Source organism: Emydura macquarii, unplaced genomic scaffold, assembly GCF_026122565.2.
Source record: "Emydura macquarii macquarii isolate MOO-44397 ecotype Brisbane River unplaced genomic scaffold, CSIRO-AGI_Emac_v2 contig_2205, whole genome shotgun sequence".
NCBI classification, from domain to species: Eukaryota; Metazoa; Chordata; order Testudines; family Chelidae; genus Emydura; species Emydura macquarii.
In genome coordinates this window covers 15,548,905-15,565,113 of record NW_027132342.1, presented here as the reverse complement: position 1 = coordinate 15,565,113, position 16,209 = coordinate 15,548,905, and the positions used below count along the sequence as shown (strand labels likewise).

Genomic DNA, 16,209 nt, shown 5'->3' with positions numbered 1-16,209 from the left:
ATCATTGAAGAGTTCCTGTTTAAGCCAGGGTGGTCTCTTGCCATACTTCCTATCTTTCCTACGCAGTGGGATAGTTTGCTCTGATGCTGCTTCCATTATTTGGCCCCAGGCCTATCATGTAAGGCCCACCTTGGATGGCATGACAAGATAGCTCAGGGCAGGTTACAAAGATCCATGTAGACATCTGGCTGGGGAGCGTTAGCTGGAGATTAATTGGTGGTGTGGGCTCTCCCCCGTGCAATCACGTTATAGAGCCTTTCCGGCTGGAGACACCCTTTCTGGGCGAGACTTCGGGCAGAGGCTGTGACCATCAGTGACCCCCACACACCAGAGAGAGGGACCAGGGACGGCTCTGTGCCCAGGCCAGAGAGCGAACTGAAACAGGAAAGGGACTGATCCCTACCCCAGTCAGCAGGAGGCGCTGTAGGGAAAGGAACACTGGAGAAAGCCTGCCCTGGCCATCCACTGAAGGCGGGGTGGGGAGGGGGGAATAAGCTCTGTTCACGGTAGCAGGGGCTGGGGGCTAATGCATGGGGATGGCCAGTAGCGAGGGGGGATCATGGGAGGATGTTGGTGCAGGGATTGGGGGATGCGTGCCCCAGTAGAGCAGAGGGGGCAGGCACTGAGAGGTCAGGCTGGGGGGCTGTCCTGTCTAGAAGGGCAAGTGATGGAAGGGAACTTGCTGCCCCCCACCCAGATCCCTCTGCTGCCCAGCTGTGGGAAGGGGGAGAACAATCTCCAGCCGGGGCTCGGTCGGCGGCCGCACGACTCACAGGGGGGACCCTGCAGGCCGGGCCCGGGGCTGTGCGGCGGCGGGGACGGGACGGGGCGGGGGGGTCCTTTCACTTTCCAACTTTCCCCAGCCCCACTAAAGGGTTAAAGGCGGCGGTGCGGGGAGAGCCCGGCCGCGGGGAGAAGGGGGGCGCCAGGGGCGGGGAGACGAACTGGAGGCGCAGCCCAGCAGCGAGCTCCCCACGCCATGGGACTCGGGGCGGGCGGCGCTAGCGAAGGCTGCCCGGCGAGTAGGGGCGAGCGAGCGGCTCGCAGGCAGCGCACGGGACCCCTCCGGCGGCCTGTCGCCTCTCCTCCAGGGTGAGCCGGGCCGGGCCGGGTCGGGGGCGGGGAGAGGGAGGGAGAGCCGGGCCGCGCTCCTTGCCCGGCGAGCGGGGCGGGGGTTGCGGCTTTGATCGCAGCTAAGCGCCGCTCGCCCGCCTGCCTCGCTGGCGCCCTTTGTAGCCGCTCCTGCCCGGCTGTGGGCTCAGCGAGGCCGAGCTGAGCAACCGCAAGTGCCTTTCCCAGCTCACCGGCCCCTTCTCCTGCCCGCCGCCCTTCCGGCCCCGGGAGACCCCTGCTCTGCGAGCATCGCGGGGCGAAATGTTCCACCCAGGTGCCTGCCCCCTCCATGCTTCTGAGAGCAGAAGCTGGCTGCTGCTAACTAAGCCTCACCCCCGCCCCCGCGGGTAAATATCACTATTCCCCATTGACAGGAGTGGGGGACTAAGGCACAGAGGGGGGAAGTGACTTGGCTAAGGTCACAGACTCAGTCAGTGGCAGAGGACTCAGCAGTGGGTGGTGGGTCACCTTGGCGGTGATGGAACAGCACCCCCTGCGGTGTGGTCCCCTTAAACCTTCTCTAATGGGATTTGGAGCAAGACTTAATCCCCGTTGCCGAGTGAGCCCCAAGCGATTTGCTCTCCTGAGCCAACTGGTTTATTGTTCCTTTCAAGATTTCCTATCCTTCCTGATAGCAGGCAGCTCAGGAATACCCTGGTAACGACCCCCCCATCCCCCATATGTCAGGACATCAGTTCAGTTGCAGGCGTGTTTTCGGCTTTGACAGCGGTCTGAGGTGAGAAAATGACCCAAGCAGAATATTTTTAGTGTTCTCAGGTCACGAGCCTTATCACAGAACTAACCTCGGAGACGGGAGTTTGTTTTCATCCTCAGGGGCTCTTAGATTTGCCTCTTCTCCTTTTATTGCAGCCTGAAGATTGAATCCCCAGGCATGGGTGCCCTGGGTTCCAGTGGTTACACTGTGGGCCCTGGGGCTGGAAGTCAGGAAGTCAGACCTCCTCTCAGTGCAGGACTCCAGGCTCCAGTGGTCTAGGCTCCAGGGAGTCAGGCACAGCCTTGCAGTGACACCACTGTGGCTTGGCTGCAGCCTTAGACCTCCAGGGACACTGATGTATTAGACTCCAAAATAGCAGCTCTCTACAGAACAGTTACTAACTCTGTCTCCTTCCCTCCCTCTCTGCTCCCAAGTTGAATGAACTGCCGTTAGCCACAGAGAATGGAGGTGCAGTGCCCTGTCCTTTCACATTGGCCTCCGCCCTGGCTCACTCATTCCCTTCTTTTGTCTCTCTCTCTCTTATTCTCTCATTTCTTCCAGGTCACTATGGTAATGATTCAGCTACGAACTCACTTGGCCTTCCTTGTGCTCCCCCTGGTTGTATTTGGGGCACCTGCCGATGAGCCTGACCCCAAAGAAGCAACAATCATCCCAAATGGCTGCAGGCGCTGCTGTGACTCATTGGATTCCCATGGCTCCTCAGAGGCCACCCCCAGCCCTGCTGGACGCCATGCGTCACTGTACCCAATGCCTGAGGTCCGTCCATACATCAACATCACCATACTGAAGGGTAAGTGCTAAGCCAGTGTGCCTGGTACCCAAGGACCTCTTGGGAACCAGCATCACCATAGTGAAAGGTAAGGTTCTGTGCTGGCCTACTGGGTGCCCACAGACTACCAGTGACTTCACTGTCACCAGACTGAAGGGCAAGTGGTACTTGCTAGCATAGCCAGTGCATCAGTTAAAACATCAAACTCCCAGTTGCCAGACTGAAGGGTGTGCCCAGGATACCCAGTGCCTCGTATCCAGGCTGATGGACTTCTAGTTGTCTGTCACGAACAATGGTAAGTGCCCATGCTGGTACATGTAGGCTTATGCCCATCTAGCCAGAGAGGTGGAATCAGTCTGTAAATGCCAGTTTTCCCCTGAACTCAGCAGCCTTCCTGCTGTAGCCCCTGAATTCAAGGGAGCCATCTCTTTGCCTGCTTTCCACTGGCTCCTCTTTATTGCCACTCTTAGAGAAGCATCAGCAGTTGCCTCTTGCCAATCTGAACCTGCTTCAGGATCAAACTGCCCTGTAGTGCAGAGGGAGGGAGCAGCAGGTCTTTTCCTAGCCAGGAAGAAGGAGAGTGTGTACCGTTAATAAAGGCACAGTGCCATCACTAACATCCCAAGCAGGGAAGGCTAATGGGAGGCCATTTCTGTGGACCTGGTGTCGTCTGGGAGAGGGAAGAGGGGAATGACATAAGCCCTAACATTACTTCTCTTCCCAAGCAGCTAGGAGGATGCTTGCATGGACACCCCCACACTGATATTTTCAAAGAGTGACTCCCAGTCAAGACCTGCTCCATGCAGCTCCTGCTGGCTTAGTTCAGGGAGGAATGGGGGTGGCTTCCCATTGCAGATCAGCTACTTCCTCAAGGGTCCCCATTTGAGTCTCAGCTGTGCCAATGCATAGGATATGCATGTATGGTGAGTCCTGTGACTGAATGGGGGCGGTTCTGTTCTTTGGGCCCAGTTCATATTTGCTCTGTGGCCATTTTGTGCTTGTTAGGCATAAGCTTCCCCTTCAGTAAATATCCCCAGTATAGGGGAGCTTGGAACCACTTCCACAACAGCTCCCAGCTCGGGGGCCCATAGCAGAGAAGGAGAACCAGGAGGGACCTGTGCTGAAGCAAGTTTGCATTCCTGCAAAGCCCCAAAGAGGCCAGTGAAACAGGGGAACAAGTTAGGCTGTGTGGGAGGCTGCACTGGCCCCCACAGCCCCTGAGTGGGGAAGGCCCAGATACCTGTGCTGGGGTCTGCACAGGGGTGAATCTGATCCTCCTGTATACGGCTCTAGTATCTGGCCACAACCCTGGCCTCCTCATGACAGCCCCGTGCTTGGCAGCTTTCACGTCTCACTTGCGTATCTATCTCATGGGGTGCATTCCTCTGCTTCGTTTCCTAGGAGACAAAGGAGATCGGGGGGAGCCTGGGATTCCAGGGAAATGGGGCAAAGAGGGGCCACCAGGCGAGCGGGGCTCCCAAGGTCAGAAAGGCAGCAAAGGGCAGATGGGTGCCCCGGGGGATCCCTGCAAGCACCAGTATGCTGCTTTCTCGGTGGGCCGCAAGAAGGCGTTGCACAGCAGCGAGGGCTACCAGGCCCTGATCTTCGACACCGTCTTTGTCAACCTCTACGGCCACTTCGACATGTTCAAGGGCAAGTTCTACTGCTACACGGCCGGCCTCTACTACTTCAGTCTCAACGTCCACACCTGGAACTTCAAGGAGACCTACATGCACGTCATGCACAACAACAAGGAGGAGGTCATCCTGTACGCCCAGCCCAGCGACCGCAGCATCATGCAGAGCCAGAGCCTCATGCTGGAGCTGCGGGAGAACGACGAGGTCTGGGTGCGCCTCTACAAGCGGGAGCGGGAGAACGCCATCTACAGTGATGACGTAGACATCTACATCACCTTCAACGGCTACCTGATCAAGCCGAGCCTGGAATGACCACGGTCCTCCCTCTCTGTCTTTCTCTCTCTCTCTCTTTACTGCCCACAATTACTGCAAACCACAAGGAAGGAAATGGACTGGGGGCTCCCTTGGGAGGGTCATGGGATGGGAGGGCAACAGGATAATTTGAAGAGTGGGGGACGGGGAAACCCTGAAAGAAAATTCCAAATCGGGGCCATTAGCGTTCAAAGGTGTGTCACCTACTTCCAGGTAAGGCCCCATTCATCTTGAGCCTTCATGTGAGCCTTCCCATGGCCTAACTCAGCTGTAGGGACACAGGCAGCCATACAAAGCAAGGGAGTGATAGTACAGTTCCACCATTCATCTGGAAGGGAGAGGACCAGATTCTCAGCTGGTGTAAATCAGTGTCGCTCCACTGAAGTCAACAGAGTTACACCCATGTACACCTGCTGTGCATCTAGCCCTAGAGTATCGGAAGAGAGCAAGACCCTGTCGGCCACCGGCAAAGCTCCCTCCAAGCCTCCCATAGGATGCTGTCCAGTCTCAACTCTTGTCAGGTTCAAAGCCATCCCAGCTTCTGGAGGCTGAAAGCAGACTGATTCTGATCCCCCTCCCCAGTCCCCTCCCCCCACCAGATTGACACCAGTGTAAACTATTGACTTCAGCAAAGTTCCCCCAAGTGCATGCTGGCGTGAGAGGAGAATCGGGCCCAGTGAATCAGCCCCTGGATTCCAGTCCAGATTCTCGTGGGAGTGGCTGGAACAGCTCTGCTAGGAGATGATCATTCCTTTAAAATCCCACCTCCAAACTATTGGAAATCACAAGGGGGGAGGGACTGGCTGATTCAGGGGGTTGGTGCTAGGTTATGCCTTTTACTACTAATGCATAGGGTCAGCTCCTGTCCAGTTCCTCCCTGATACTACAGTGGACGAGGGATAGACTGTGGCTGCTAGGTAGCCCGTATGCAGTGAGTTGGGCGTTTCAGTCCCACTCCCAGGGAACAGGTCTCCACATCATTGAAAACATCCCTGCCACTGGCTCTCATCTCCTTTGTGGGTGATTGCAGTGGAGAAGCCCAGAACAGAGAGCCCTGGAGGCTGAAATGCCCTCCTGCCCCCCACAGTCAGGGTTGAGACAGGTTGGCAGGTCTGCACAGCAAAGCTTGCGCTGCCACTGCCTGGGCGCTAGAAATGGAGTTTTCAGCAGCGCTGGACTTGCTCTGTTCCTGCTAACCTCAATGGGAGCTTTGCCGCTGACTTCAGTGGCAGCAGAATCAGGCCAGCTCTGAGCCAGCTATGAGTCCTGAGGACACTGTAAAGACAAGATGCCAGGCTCTGGGGCTGTCACTGGGTCAGTTTTCGACAGGGCTAAATTCGCATGAGAGAGAGAGGAGAGAGAAAGGAAAAGTGAACTCGAGCACTGCAGGCCAGTTTCTCTCTTGTTCATATTGCTGCTCCTGATTTGCTAAGGATGAGGAGCTGTGGGGATGTGAACCAGTCCCAGGCCCTTCCCCATCTGATCCTCAAAACCACTTGCATTAGTAAAACTGGCATGAAAACCAGGGTCCCTCTGAGGGGAAGTTGGCTCTATCCAGGAACCCGTGTGTCTGAGGGAATGCCAGGGTGTGAGGAACATGGAAACTGGAATCTCCTCTCCTGGCCCAGTGGAGTGGCTCCCAGGCAGGGCCTGGGGGAGTTGTGAGGGAACCGCATGCTGGGGGTGAGGTTAGGAGTGAAGGGACTAGCGATTGAATTCCTCTCTCTGTTTTTAGAAGCCACCGACTGCCAATGCAGCTGTTGTGTATTTACAGTGTGTGGCGTCCCTGTGTCTCCCCAGAGAGCAGCAGGAATCTCTAATGCTGAATAACTTCCAGGCCTCCGCTCTGAACTGCCTCCTCTTCCAATGTCATTGTTTACTTCTGGAGGGCCAGTGCCAGCTCTGGGACTCAAACACTCCAAAAGGGCAGCTGGTCGGTGCTTCAAATGCATATGGGGGGAGGGGGGGGTGTTTCATGGGCCAGCTTCAGACCCTTGGTGCTAAATCAGGCTTCAGACCCTTGGTGCTAAATAAGACAGCAACTCCTTGGTGCTAAACTAGGTTTGAAGAGAGTCACTGGTGCTTACTGGAAGGGGTGGCAGGGTAGCAGAGACACAAAGTACTGTGGAATTAATGGTGCTTTACATTTCAGAAAGCCACCAAGAACTTTTGTATATATGTTTTCTGTTTTATTAAAACTTTTTTTGCACTTTGAAATGATTTCCCCTGTAGGGTCTTTTTCTTTCTGTCTCAAGGCAGGATGGCCCACTGGTCTGGGAGGCCAGAAGGCCTGGCTTCTATTCCTGGCTCTGTCACTTACCGACTGAGTGATCTTGGGCGAGTTACTCTCTGTGCCTTTGTTTCTCCATCCGTTGGATAGAGAATGATGCTCACTCTCCTTTGTAAAGGGCTTTAAGATCTCTGGGTGAAAAGCACAATGTGAGATTTGTCAGTAGGACATTTCTCGTCTTCCATAGAAAATGTTCTCAGCTACCAAAGCTCTAAGATGCAGTGCAGAAGTTACTGGAAAATAACTGACCGCTAGGGAAGGGAAAAGTACACATTTTTTGATGGCGTTCTTTAGCTGAACGTGGGGAGAAGGGCTGGAAGTCTCATGGAAGAGAACATTTTCTCTTGTTCTGCTGCTGATCTGAGTCCTGGCTAGCTGCTGTCTACAGGAAGAACGGGCTTTCCCTGTGGTATTTCCACGAAGATGAGACATCTGAACCATAGAGGAGGGAAATGAAGTAATTGAGTGAACATTTACAGACGTCAGTAATGTTGGGGGAGGGGGTTGAGAGCCAGGTTGAGGAAGGGCTCAGGCTGGGGAGAGCTGATGGAGAGAATGGAAGAAAGTGGGGGGTCAGGTTGGGAGGATGGGTGGGGTGCAGATCCAATTGGTGGGGAGGGGTAGAGAGTTGGGGAGCAGGTAGGAGGATGAGTAAAGGTTTAGCATCAAGTAGGGGGAATGGGTCTCTACCAATTTGGGGATCAGTTGGGAGGTTTTTGCAGATTTGGAGGCCAAAGGGAGAAGCGTGGGGCTAGGTGGAAGGTTTGTTAGAGGTGGGGTGAAAATCTGGGGACCAGGTAAATGCCTGGGGTTTACTTCAGCATCTTCAGGGCTTGCTGCTGAGTGGAGCTGTGCATCCTCAACTGCCTCTGAAGTGAGTGATGGGTGTGGGACAGGAGTGGGAGGGTGTCTGCCTGGGATGTCCCAGCTTTGGATCTTTACTATTTGTAGGACCCTGGTCTAAGCTGTATCGTGTGGCAGGTGGCTTTGATGGGTTTCAAACTCATTTGGGAGGGGATAGGGCAGATATAATTACATTCCTCGTCCCTCTCCCCCAGTCCCTCTTTGGTCCCAGGGCCAGTTCTGGAGCCGAGGCTGGACCATGGCACATCTGGTGGTACTCTGGGTCCTGCCCGAGCCACTGTGGGTTTTCCTCTTCTACCCCACCCCTAATATAATGAAACAAACAGAAATAGATCCTCGGGAAGCACGGACTCCTGCATGCTCACCTCCCAGTGCCGGTCAATGGACATGCTGCTGCTTGAATGGGCCATGTCTGTTCCACACCAGTGCAGGAGCCATTGTGTAGGGTAGGGTGCCGGGGGTGACGTGTGCTGACCCCTTAGGAGCCTGTGTATGACTTGAGCAAATAAAACCCTTTCTTTGTCTCCTTCACTGATCACCGCCACCTCATTCTGTGCAAGGGGGCCCAGCTCCCTCAACCCCCCAGCACTGAGCTACGGGGCCATCCTGACTGACTGAGGAAGAGGTCTGGCACACCAGTGAGGGCTGGCCTGTAAGCTAGCCAGCATGGTGTGCGCTAATCTCTGTATATGTGACTCGACATAGACAAGTTGAATGAGTGACGCTAGGCCCTAAAGGGGTCTCGCAGCCATGCTGGCTGCATGACCATGGGATTTCATGAGTGCCAGCCAGAACATCGGGGCTCAGACAGCTGGTTTGACCAGCGATGAGGCCACTTCACCAGCCACTGACCCACCTCAGGGTCTCTGGGCCAAACTCTCAGCTAGTATAATCAACATTGTCTCAGTGGAGTTGTGCTGGCTTACAGGAGCTGAGGCTCTGGCTCACCCTGTTTTGGGGGCTCACATGACTAATGGGGTGTAAGGGTGACAGTATAGTCTGATGGCTAAAAGCCCTGGTCTGGGACTCAGGAGAGCTGGGGTCTGTTCCTGACTCTGCCACTGATTTCCTGGCTGACCTTGAGCAAGACACTGTGCCTCAGTTTCCCATCTGTAAGATAAGGATACTGGTCTCCTTTGTAAAGCACTCTGGGAGTGGTGGCAGTAAAGCACTGTATAACAAGTAGGTTTTGTTATTCTTTTGCCTTCAAAGCAGCTTGCCTAAGGACTGGCCTTTTAATTGGCTTCCTGCCATTTTCCTCTGGTTTGTGACCTAACAGGTAAAGAGGTGGAAGTGGGAGAGAGAGATGAGAGCAGGCTACTGTGCTTTCTGGAGGAGGAAATGGTGGCACGCATCCCCTGCCCAGCTGGAGACTCCTGCACGAGCTCATTGCCACGTCTTACTCCCCCTCCCCCCCACCAAAAGAGGAAAAAACAGATGTAAAAATATCAAGGGCTAAGCAGGGAGGGGAGGGGGAGAGAGAGCCAAGCACCAAAGAGAGAGTCCCAACAGAGTCCTGCCACACATGCAGCAGGGAGCTGGGCTGGAGGAAGAGGCGAACCAAATACCAAGGGCCCGTGTCCCCTGGCTGAGAGTTGCCAGCTAGGAGGGAGTTGCCTCTCCGCTGCCATCCCCCCTTGTCTAGCTGGGCACAGCGGTAGGCCCAAGGGAGGCGCTGCTCTGCGTATCAGTGTGTTCAGTGGGCTCTGCTGCCGGGCCTGGCGGCGGTGGAGTCTGCTCCTGTGCTCCACTCTGCCCTGCCCAGCGCATTGCGTTTGGGAGCCAGCTGTGCTGTGATGTGGCTGATTTTCCCTCTCCTGCCCCGTGATCCTGCCAAGATGGTTCTGATTGCTAGAATCCAATAAAGGTTTATCGCTGAGAGCAGGGGGTTAATGCTCTGGCTAGCGGCACTGAGAGATGGTATAAAATAGCCAGCAGAGTCGCCCCAGTGTCCCTCCCAGCACATTTCCACTGGGTGCCCATGAGGAGTTAATCACAGCACAGCTCTCCCAGCTCCCTCCCTTTTCCAGGCTCTGTGCCAGGAGAAGGCCAGAATCTCCAGATGCAGAGAGGCCCCGCCTGGCATCCGGCTGGGCTGTTTGGAGGTGGGACACGGCAGGTTATATGGAGAGAGCTTCTCCAAAAGCAGCGTGACCCTTCACGCCACGGAGATAGAGCGTGCCTCAAGACCAGCAGCACAGGCTCCCACCACTACCCGGGGGGCTGGAGCATGTCCGGGGGATGAAGGGCTGACTCTCCCATAGCACAGCAGCCGCACTGCTGCAGGGTCTAGCTCAGAGCCTCAGGCTGCTGTCGCACGTACCCATGTGGACACATCTCACCTTTTACCAACGGAAACAGTTGCCCTTTTCAAGCACAGCCTTGCTCTTGAGACGAGTGCAGGAGGAGGCCGTGGAGGGGCTGGGGCGCCCAGCCTCATCTATATGAGCCGTGTGTGAACGGTTCCCCGGGTCACTTTGATCTCCCCCTCCCTTGCACAGGTGTGAGAGGCAGGGGCAGAGGCCAGGCACTCAGGCTTGTGAAACTTTCCCAGCCCACGGGACGGTCCTTTTGTGCCTCTGCGACACTTGCCTCACATATGGCCAGGGGGTCACTGCCGACTGAAAGCCCTTTTCACCCCCTGTTTCCTGTGGTTTAAGTAGCTTGAACCAAGATGCGGGGGAGAGGGGGATTGGGGAGAGTGAAGAGGGAGCCCTTCCTCTGCTTTTAAGAGGGGCGCTACCCCGCAACCCCTACGTTAACTCTGGCCTGTTTCCATAAACATAGTGAAATGACTCTGATGTGGACAGACCTCTAGGACTCCTGGGTTCCTCTGACAGGCAGAGTCTCAGATGTGCCCAAATCTCCAAAGGTTCTGGACATAAACCTGCCACAAGAAAGACTGGAATTCAAGGGGTGCGTGTGGGTGTTTCATGGGCCTGTCCCCTGCCTGGTAAGCCCAGCTTGTGGGTCATTTAAAAAGTCCTGCTTGGATTTTGGCTGTTGTGACACCTAGATTGAGCCTCCTGGGCCGTATTAAAGCAATCCACAGCCCCAGGCAAATCATGACAGTGGCCCCCACTCCCTACATGGAGCAGAGGTGGCTGTGAAGCAGGGTAGCAGCAGACTGCCCACCCTGCACTTACCCAGCAATGGGATGTATGTTTAGTTGGGTTGACTGGACTGGGTTTGCAACATTCTTTCTGTTTCCCCATAGAGTCCTTGGTCCTGCCCCCTGAGTGGTGCGTCTTGGAGCCATTGCAGTCCATGGGGCATCTATTGGTTCAGGCTCTCTGCAGACTCAGGCAGACATTGCTGCTTTGGTTACATGTTTTCAAGCTTTTCTTTGCAACCAGGAGGGCTAGAAACTTTTTGTTTTTGAATTAAAGCTGCGATTCTGCTGCAGACATGTGACTCAAGGAGCTGGGCTGCAGGCATTGGGCTGAGGTGCTCATGCCTGAATCCAGCTTCCGCCTATTGCGAGGCAGCAGCAGTATTGTTATTATGCACTAAGCAGTGACACCGTTCCCAGTGCTGGCATATGATCCTGTTTTGTCACAATACAATTCTCTTATCCGACACAATTAAAAGCAAGTCTGGGGCGGCTCTAGCGGTGGGGTGACTGGGGGAGGATGGCACCATCTTTTGCATTGTTCTTTGCTTGGCCAGCATTCTGGTAGGCCCACTTTCACCTCCTTTTCTTTTTCACTGCAGTGCCAGCTAGCTCTGGCTTTTCAAAGACTCTCAAAGGAGGGCTCTGAGTGTGAAGCGGAGGGGAAGCAGGCGGAGGGTCAGGTGGGGACCGAGAATGGCAACAGGACTTTGATTCGCTCACCTGACTCTGATCTGCTTCTCTTTAGTTAGTGTGGCTGGGTTGCATTTGTACGGCTCAGCAGCAATTCACAGACACATCTGGGGAGCACAACTCCTTCCATCGCCTACGCTCCTCCTCCCTCTCCCATGGCTTACAGCAGGGGACGGGGGAGCCGGTTAGGGGGATTTTTCACCAGGCTGCCAGCATCACGTCCAACTCCAAAAGAACAACAACAACAAATTCTCAGAAAGCTTTGTCCAGGTCATTGTTCTGTGGGGGATGCGTTGATTTTGCACGGTCCCATCTCCCAGGGTGGAGGTCAGTGCTGGTTTGTGATTGATCCCTGTACCAGGTTGGCAGGGGCTGGGGCAGTGCCTGCAAACGTGCCTCCCCCCCCTCCCCCCCATTCAAGGAGGCATGATCCTGACATGGAGAGAACATGGCTAAGGGTGCAGAAGGAGAGCAATCCCCAGAGCTCATTCTGTCCATGGCCCGTTTCCAAGCAAAACATTCAGATGAGCCAAACCTCTGAACTTGTTTAAGGCTCTCACCAGCAGTGAGTGTGCATGTGTAACAGGGGAGCCCAGAGGACTTCTCCATGCACCCCCCTCAATGGCACGCTGCATCACCCTGTCTGTGGAACAACATCATGATCACCTCCACAGAAAAGCTGGCTGGGAGGCTACCGGTGCCAGAATTGCTCTTTCTGGTAATGAAGTAGGAGTAGAGGGAGAACAAGACATTAACAGCTTCAAAGCTCTGTCACTTTCCACCTGTCTCCTTTGAATTGCCAGCACTTCACAGGAGGTTGGCATTGCAAAGACCCCTTCCTCCAGTTGCCTCCCAGGAGCTAGCAGAGAAGGGGTTAAGTGAGGTCCCGGCCTCCCCTTGCCCTGAAGGTCAAATCCCATCTCCCACAGGTCCCTCATGGTGCTCCCCTGACCTGGGCCTGGTGAGTGGAGGGCCTACGGCGGTCTTTGGCAGAAGACCCCTGAAATGCTACCTGCAAGTGGCTCTGTGTCACTTCTCCACCTTAAGCAGAGCCTGAAGGCTCCTCAGTGACCACATGGGCTAAAAATAATCCCCCCTCCCTTCTCTTCCTGGGGGAGTGAGCTCACCCCTGGGGCTGACACTGAAGCCGAGGCCCAGTAAAGAGCCCGTCAATGGCCTTTGTGCCTGCAAGGTTTCGCTTCAGCAGCGAGCAATAGAGTTCCAGGGCCCCACGCCCTACTGCAGCTTCGCTGACACCCAGTTACTCCAGCAGAGAACGTTTCATGGGAAAAGTCTGCCATGAGGCAGCGCCTCCAGGCTCCAGCAGCTTAGCAGAGCTGCGAAGACAGTAGCTGCCCCTTCCTAAGCCAGGCAGCAGGCACTGAAGATAAATGAGGGGTACTTCATGTCACCATATTTCTTGACCTGTTATAGCCCTGTGGGATGTCTGGTCTACAGGCACTCAGATCTTTGATCTGTGCATGTGTCCCAGTCCTTCTCTCTTGATTTCTTCCTCTCAGGCCCCCGCAGAGTGGCCTGCAACAATTATTTTCTAACAGTTCCCTACCTCCCCAGCGCGTTGTGAGGCGCTCACGTCCTGCAGCGCTGGGGGCCCTGTGAAAACAGAGGTAAAACCTAGAAGGACAATGCACGCCCTTGCATAAGCAAAAACGTGGGCTTATGTGGTGGCATGGGTAAAAGGCTTGATGAGGAGCCACGAATGCAAAACATTAAGAGCTACGAGTGCAAATTGCCAGCACAGAGCTGTAGGGAGGCATGCTCACCTCTTGTGCTGCTGAAAATAAATGGTTTCTATTCAACCACATTAATATCATTAACAATAGTAACAGTTGTGTTCACAAGCCACCTCCCTCTGCTAAGGCTCTGACCAAAAATTGATACAAAAACATATTCAGATACCAACCATTTAATCAATCCTCTCTCTCTAAAGCTGCCCCCACACACAAATAGAGGGGGAGACTTTGCATGGGAAACAGGGGCAGGAGGAAGGATTTAAGCAGAAAGGGAGCTGTGGTTATAATGACAAGCTCCTCTGGAGAAAGGAAGTAGGCTTAAACATCAAACAGGACCTTGTAATAACTCCTCTGGGTTTATTTCCATTGTATTTCCCTGAAGCAGCATATACCTTCTTGAAGCCATTTTGAATGCACAATAAACCTTTGAATTTATCCTAATTTATTAGCTCTTGGAGCCTTTTGTTACTGCATAAAAAATCTGTTGTGTAGTTGAATGCAAGCACTCTCACCGTAAACACACAAGGATCTAGCATCCCGGGGTCCTGGTACTTCTAAATTCACCCAGGCAACAAGGTCATCATAATCCCCCTTCAGGGCAATAAAGGTACCTGACACTGCCAAACCAGCCAGCTGAATGCTCACTGATTAGCTGGCTTTGGTGCATCTTTGGTACAAGGATGGCATCCTAGTGCAGCAAATCAATTGCCTGGAGCTGCTGTGGCCATCTTATGAAGATCTGATCCTTGCACAGGACCCATTTCTTCAGTGCTGCTGCAAGGAAAGTCCCTTCGGTGCAGGTGAGGCGGGAAGTGCCAGATGGCGTCTTAGCCATGCTGCCTCCCACCGCCGGGCATCTTCAGGGACTTGGTAGACAGTTTTTTAATCATTAATAATAACGCCGAAGCTGCAGCAGCACAAGGGGGTTGAGTGTGATGCAGGATCTGGCCGTTCATCTGCAGGTCTCAGGCCTTCACAAAGGTGGGTGAGGGTCATTATCCTCATTCTCCATTAGGGTAACTGAGACTAAGATCATGAGGTTATTGCAGCATAAGCCTGATGGCCATGTTGTATGTACACTGTGCTGGCAGCAGCTTTTCAGAAAAGTTCTTCTGGTACCTAGCTTGGCCGTAAGTTACTTGGTCAAGGTCACAGAGGGAGGCAGTGCCAGGTCCGTGATTGAAATCTGGTTTCATGACTTAATACTGGACCAAGAGGCCTGTGTGGCATTGCAGAAACATAACTGAGGGCAGAATTGACCTGCGGAAACTTTCTTACTGGGCCTGAAGCAGGAGAAGGAAAGACATCAGCTTGACTCTCAGAGCCCCAGCTGAGTTTGCAAGACTGGCCGTTAAGAAACAAACCAAAGCCTCTTTGGACTGGTAAAGGGAGCACATGCGCTCTAGACCTCATTGAGACGACAAGCAGAGCTTCCCCTGCCCCCATTTTAACAGAGACACTTTTCAGAGTAGAACCGCAATTTAAGGGAAAATATGTTTGGCAGAAGGTTGTAGTTTTCAGAAATGTAAATGTCTGAAAGGCAGGAAATTCAAAGTAAAGGTTACACTTAAAAAACACCCATTCTTTGGAAGGTACCAAAATTAACCTGAGGGGTGTTCAGAGACCTCACTAATGCTTTCGGGTGGGAGGAAAGCTTGGGAGTCCCTAGCTCCCAGCCCTGTGTTCAGTCCCTTCCATCCTGTGGCCTCCACTCTTCGAGCTTCTCCTCCAGGATGCCTGGTGTTGGCCACGCACCAATGGCGTGCCTGCCATATGAACCTCACCGTAGAAGATATTGTTAATAAACCATATTCAATGTCTCCAAAAATAGCCCAGTCCTCAGCAAGGGCAGCAGAAGAAAACAAACTTCGAGTTTCTAGTTTTTATGCTATGATGAGCCGACAACCACCCAAAACAGACTCATTCCACACAAATGATTTGCACGTGATTTTCTGCACTCTCATAACTAGCAAGTGACTTCTCTGAATTGCCTCAGTCATTCCAAAGAAATTCTGCACTGGTGTGTGATCGTGCACGTGAAATTTCAGCAGGGGAGGGGATTTGTTCATTACAGTCAGGTTAAAGAAGGTGGATCAAAAGCAGGCTTTTAATGGACAGCTATGCTTCGCCCTTAACTGGGGAAGAGCTAATGTCTTCTCATTGGTACATCCAATCTGACCCAATGCACACAGTTACAAGAACCTCAGCTTTTGCATTTCTATGTTCAAATATGAAGCTGTGATATTGCATTAACAAAGGCTTTTGTATTTAATTCCCTTGTCTGAGTGTCTGTTTTAAAGACAGAAAAGAAACCAAAAGGAGAACATCTTTGCTGGGGCTCTGTGAGGATGGGAGTTTTGCTCAGCTTCACGAAAAACATCCCGTAGCTTCAATAGCACAATTCGTAGACAAAGACGCAACTAACAACCAAATGTGATGGGCCTGATCCTCGGCTAGTAAATCAATGGAGTTAATTGAAGCGGATGGAACTAGACTAGTGGTGGATCTGATTCAATTATTGTACTAGTCATGCACAAGAGTGAGTTTCTAACTACGTCATGTATTTTTTTCAGCCATCCCAGCAGGTACTCCTCATGAAGAACTAACTGCAGGTGAAGTTGGATAGCCTTACTGTTCTGCCCTTTTGGAGTCATCTGTGCTCAACTAACATCATTTGCATTGTTTCGAAAGGGAAAAAAAAAATTTCTGCCAGCTCACTTAAATTGAAAATAAGTGAGTGCCTTGAGTTCCAGCTTTCCAAAGCTATTGATATTTGGGCTGAGAGCAGGTACAGGCCTCAGGAATTGGGGAAAGGGATGAGGATAGTAAATGCTGCATTGCAATTTTAGTATTAGGTTTTGCTACTGCAAAAGCGGCTGTGCTATCTAAAGACATAGGGCCAGGCTCCATTACCTTTATTCCCACTGAA

The 16,209-nt window shown here is 53.2% G+C and overlaps 1 protein-coding gene across 1 annotated transcript; it reads left to right on the top strand.

Moving 5' to 3' along the window:
- The first annotated feature begins 1,081 nt into the window (after positions 1–1,081).
- On the top strand, positions 1,082–6,787 carry C1QTNF6 (C1q and TNF related 6). The gene is made up of 3 exons (XM_067559007.1): positions 1,082–1,092; positions 2,390–2,639; positions 4,020–6,787. The coding sequence occupies exons 2-3, from the start codon at positions 2,396–2,398 to the stop codon at positions 4,565–4,567; spliced, it is 792 nt and encodes a 263-aa protein (XP_067415108.1). The 5' UTR covers positions 1,082–1,092; positions 2,390–2,395; the 3' UTR covers positions 4,568–6,787.
- The last annotated feature ends 9,422 nt before the right edge of the window (positions 6,788–16,209 follow it).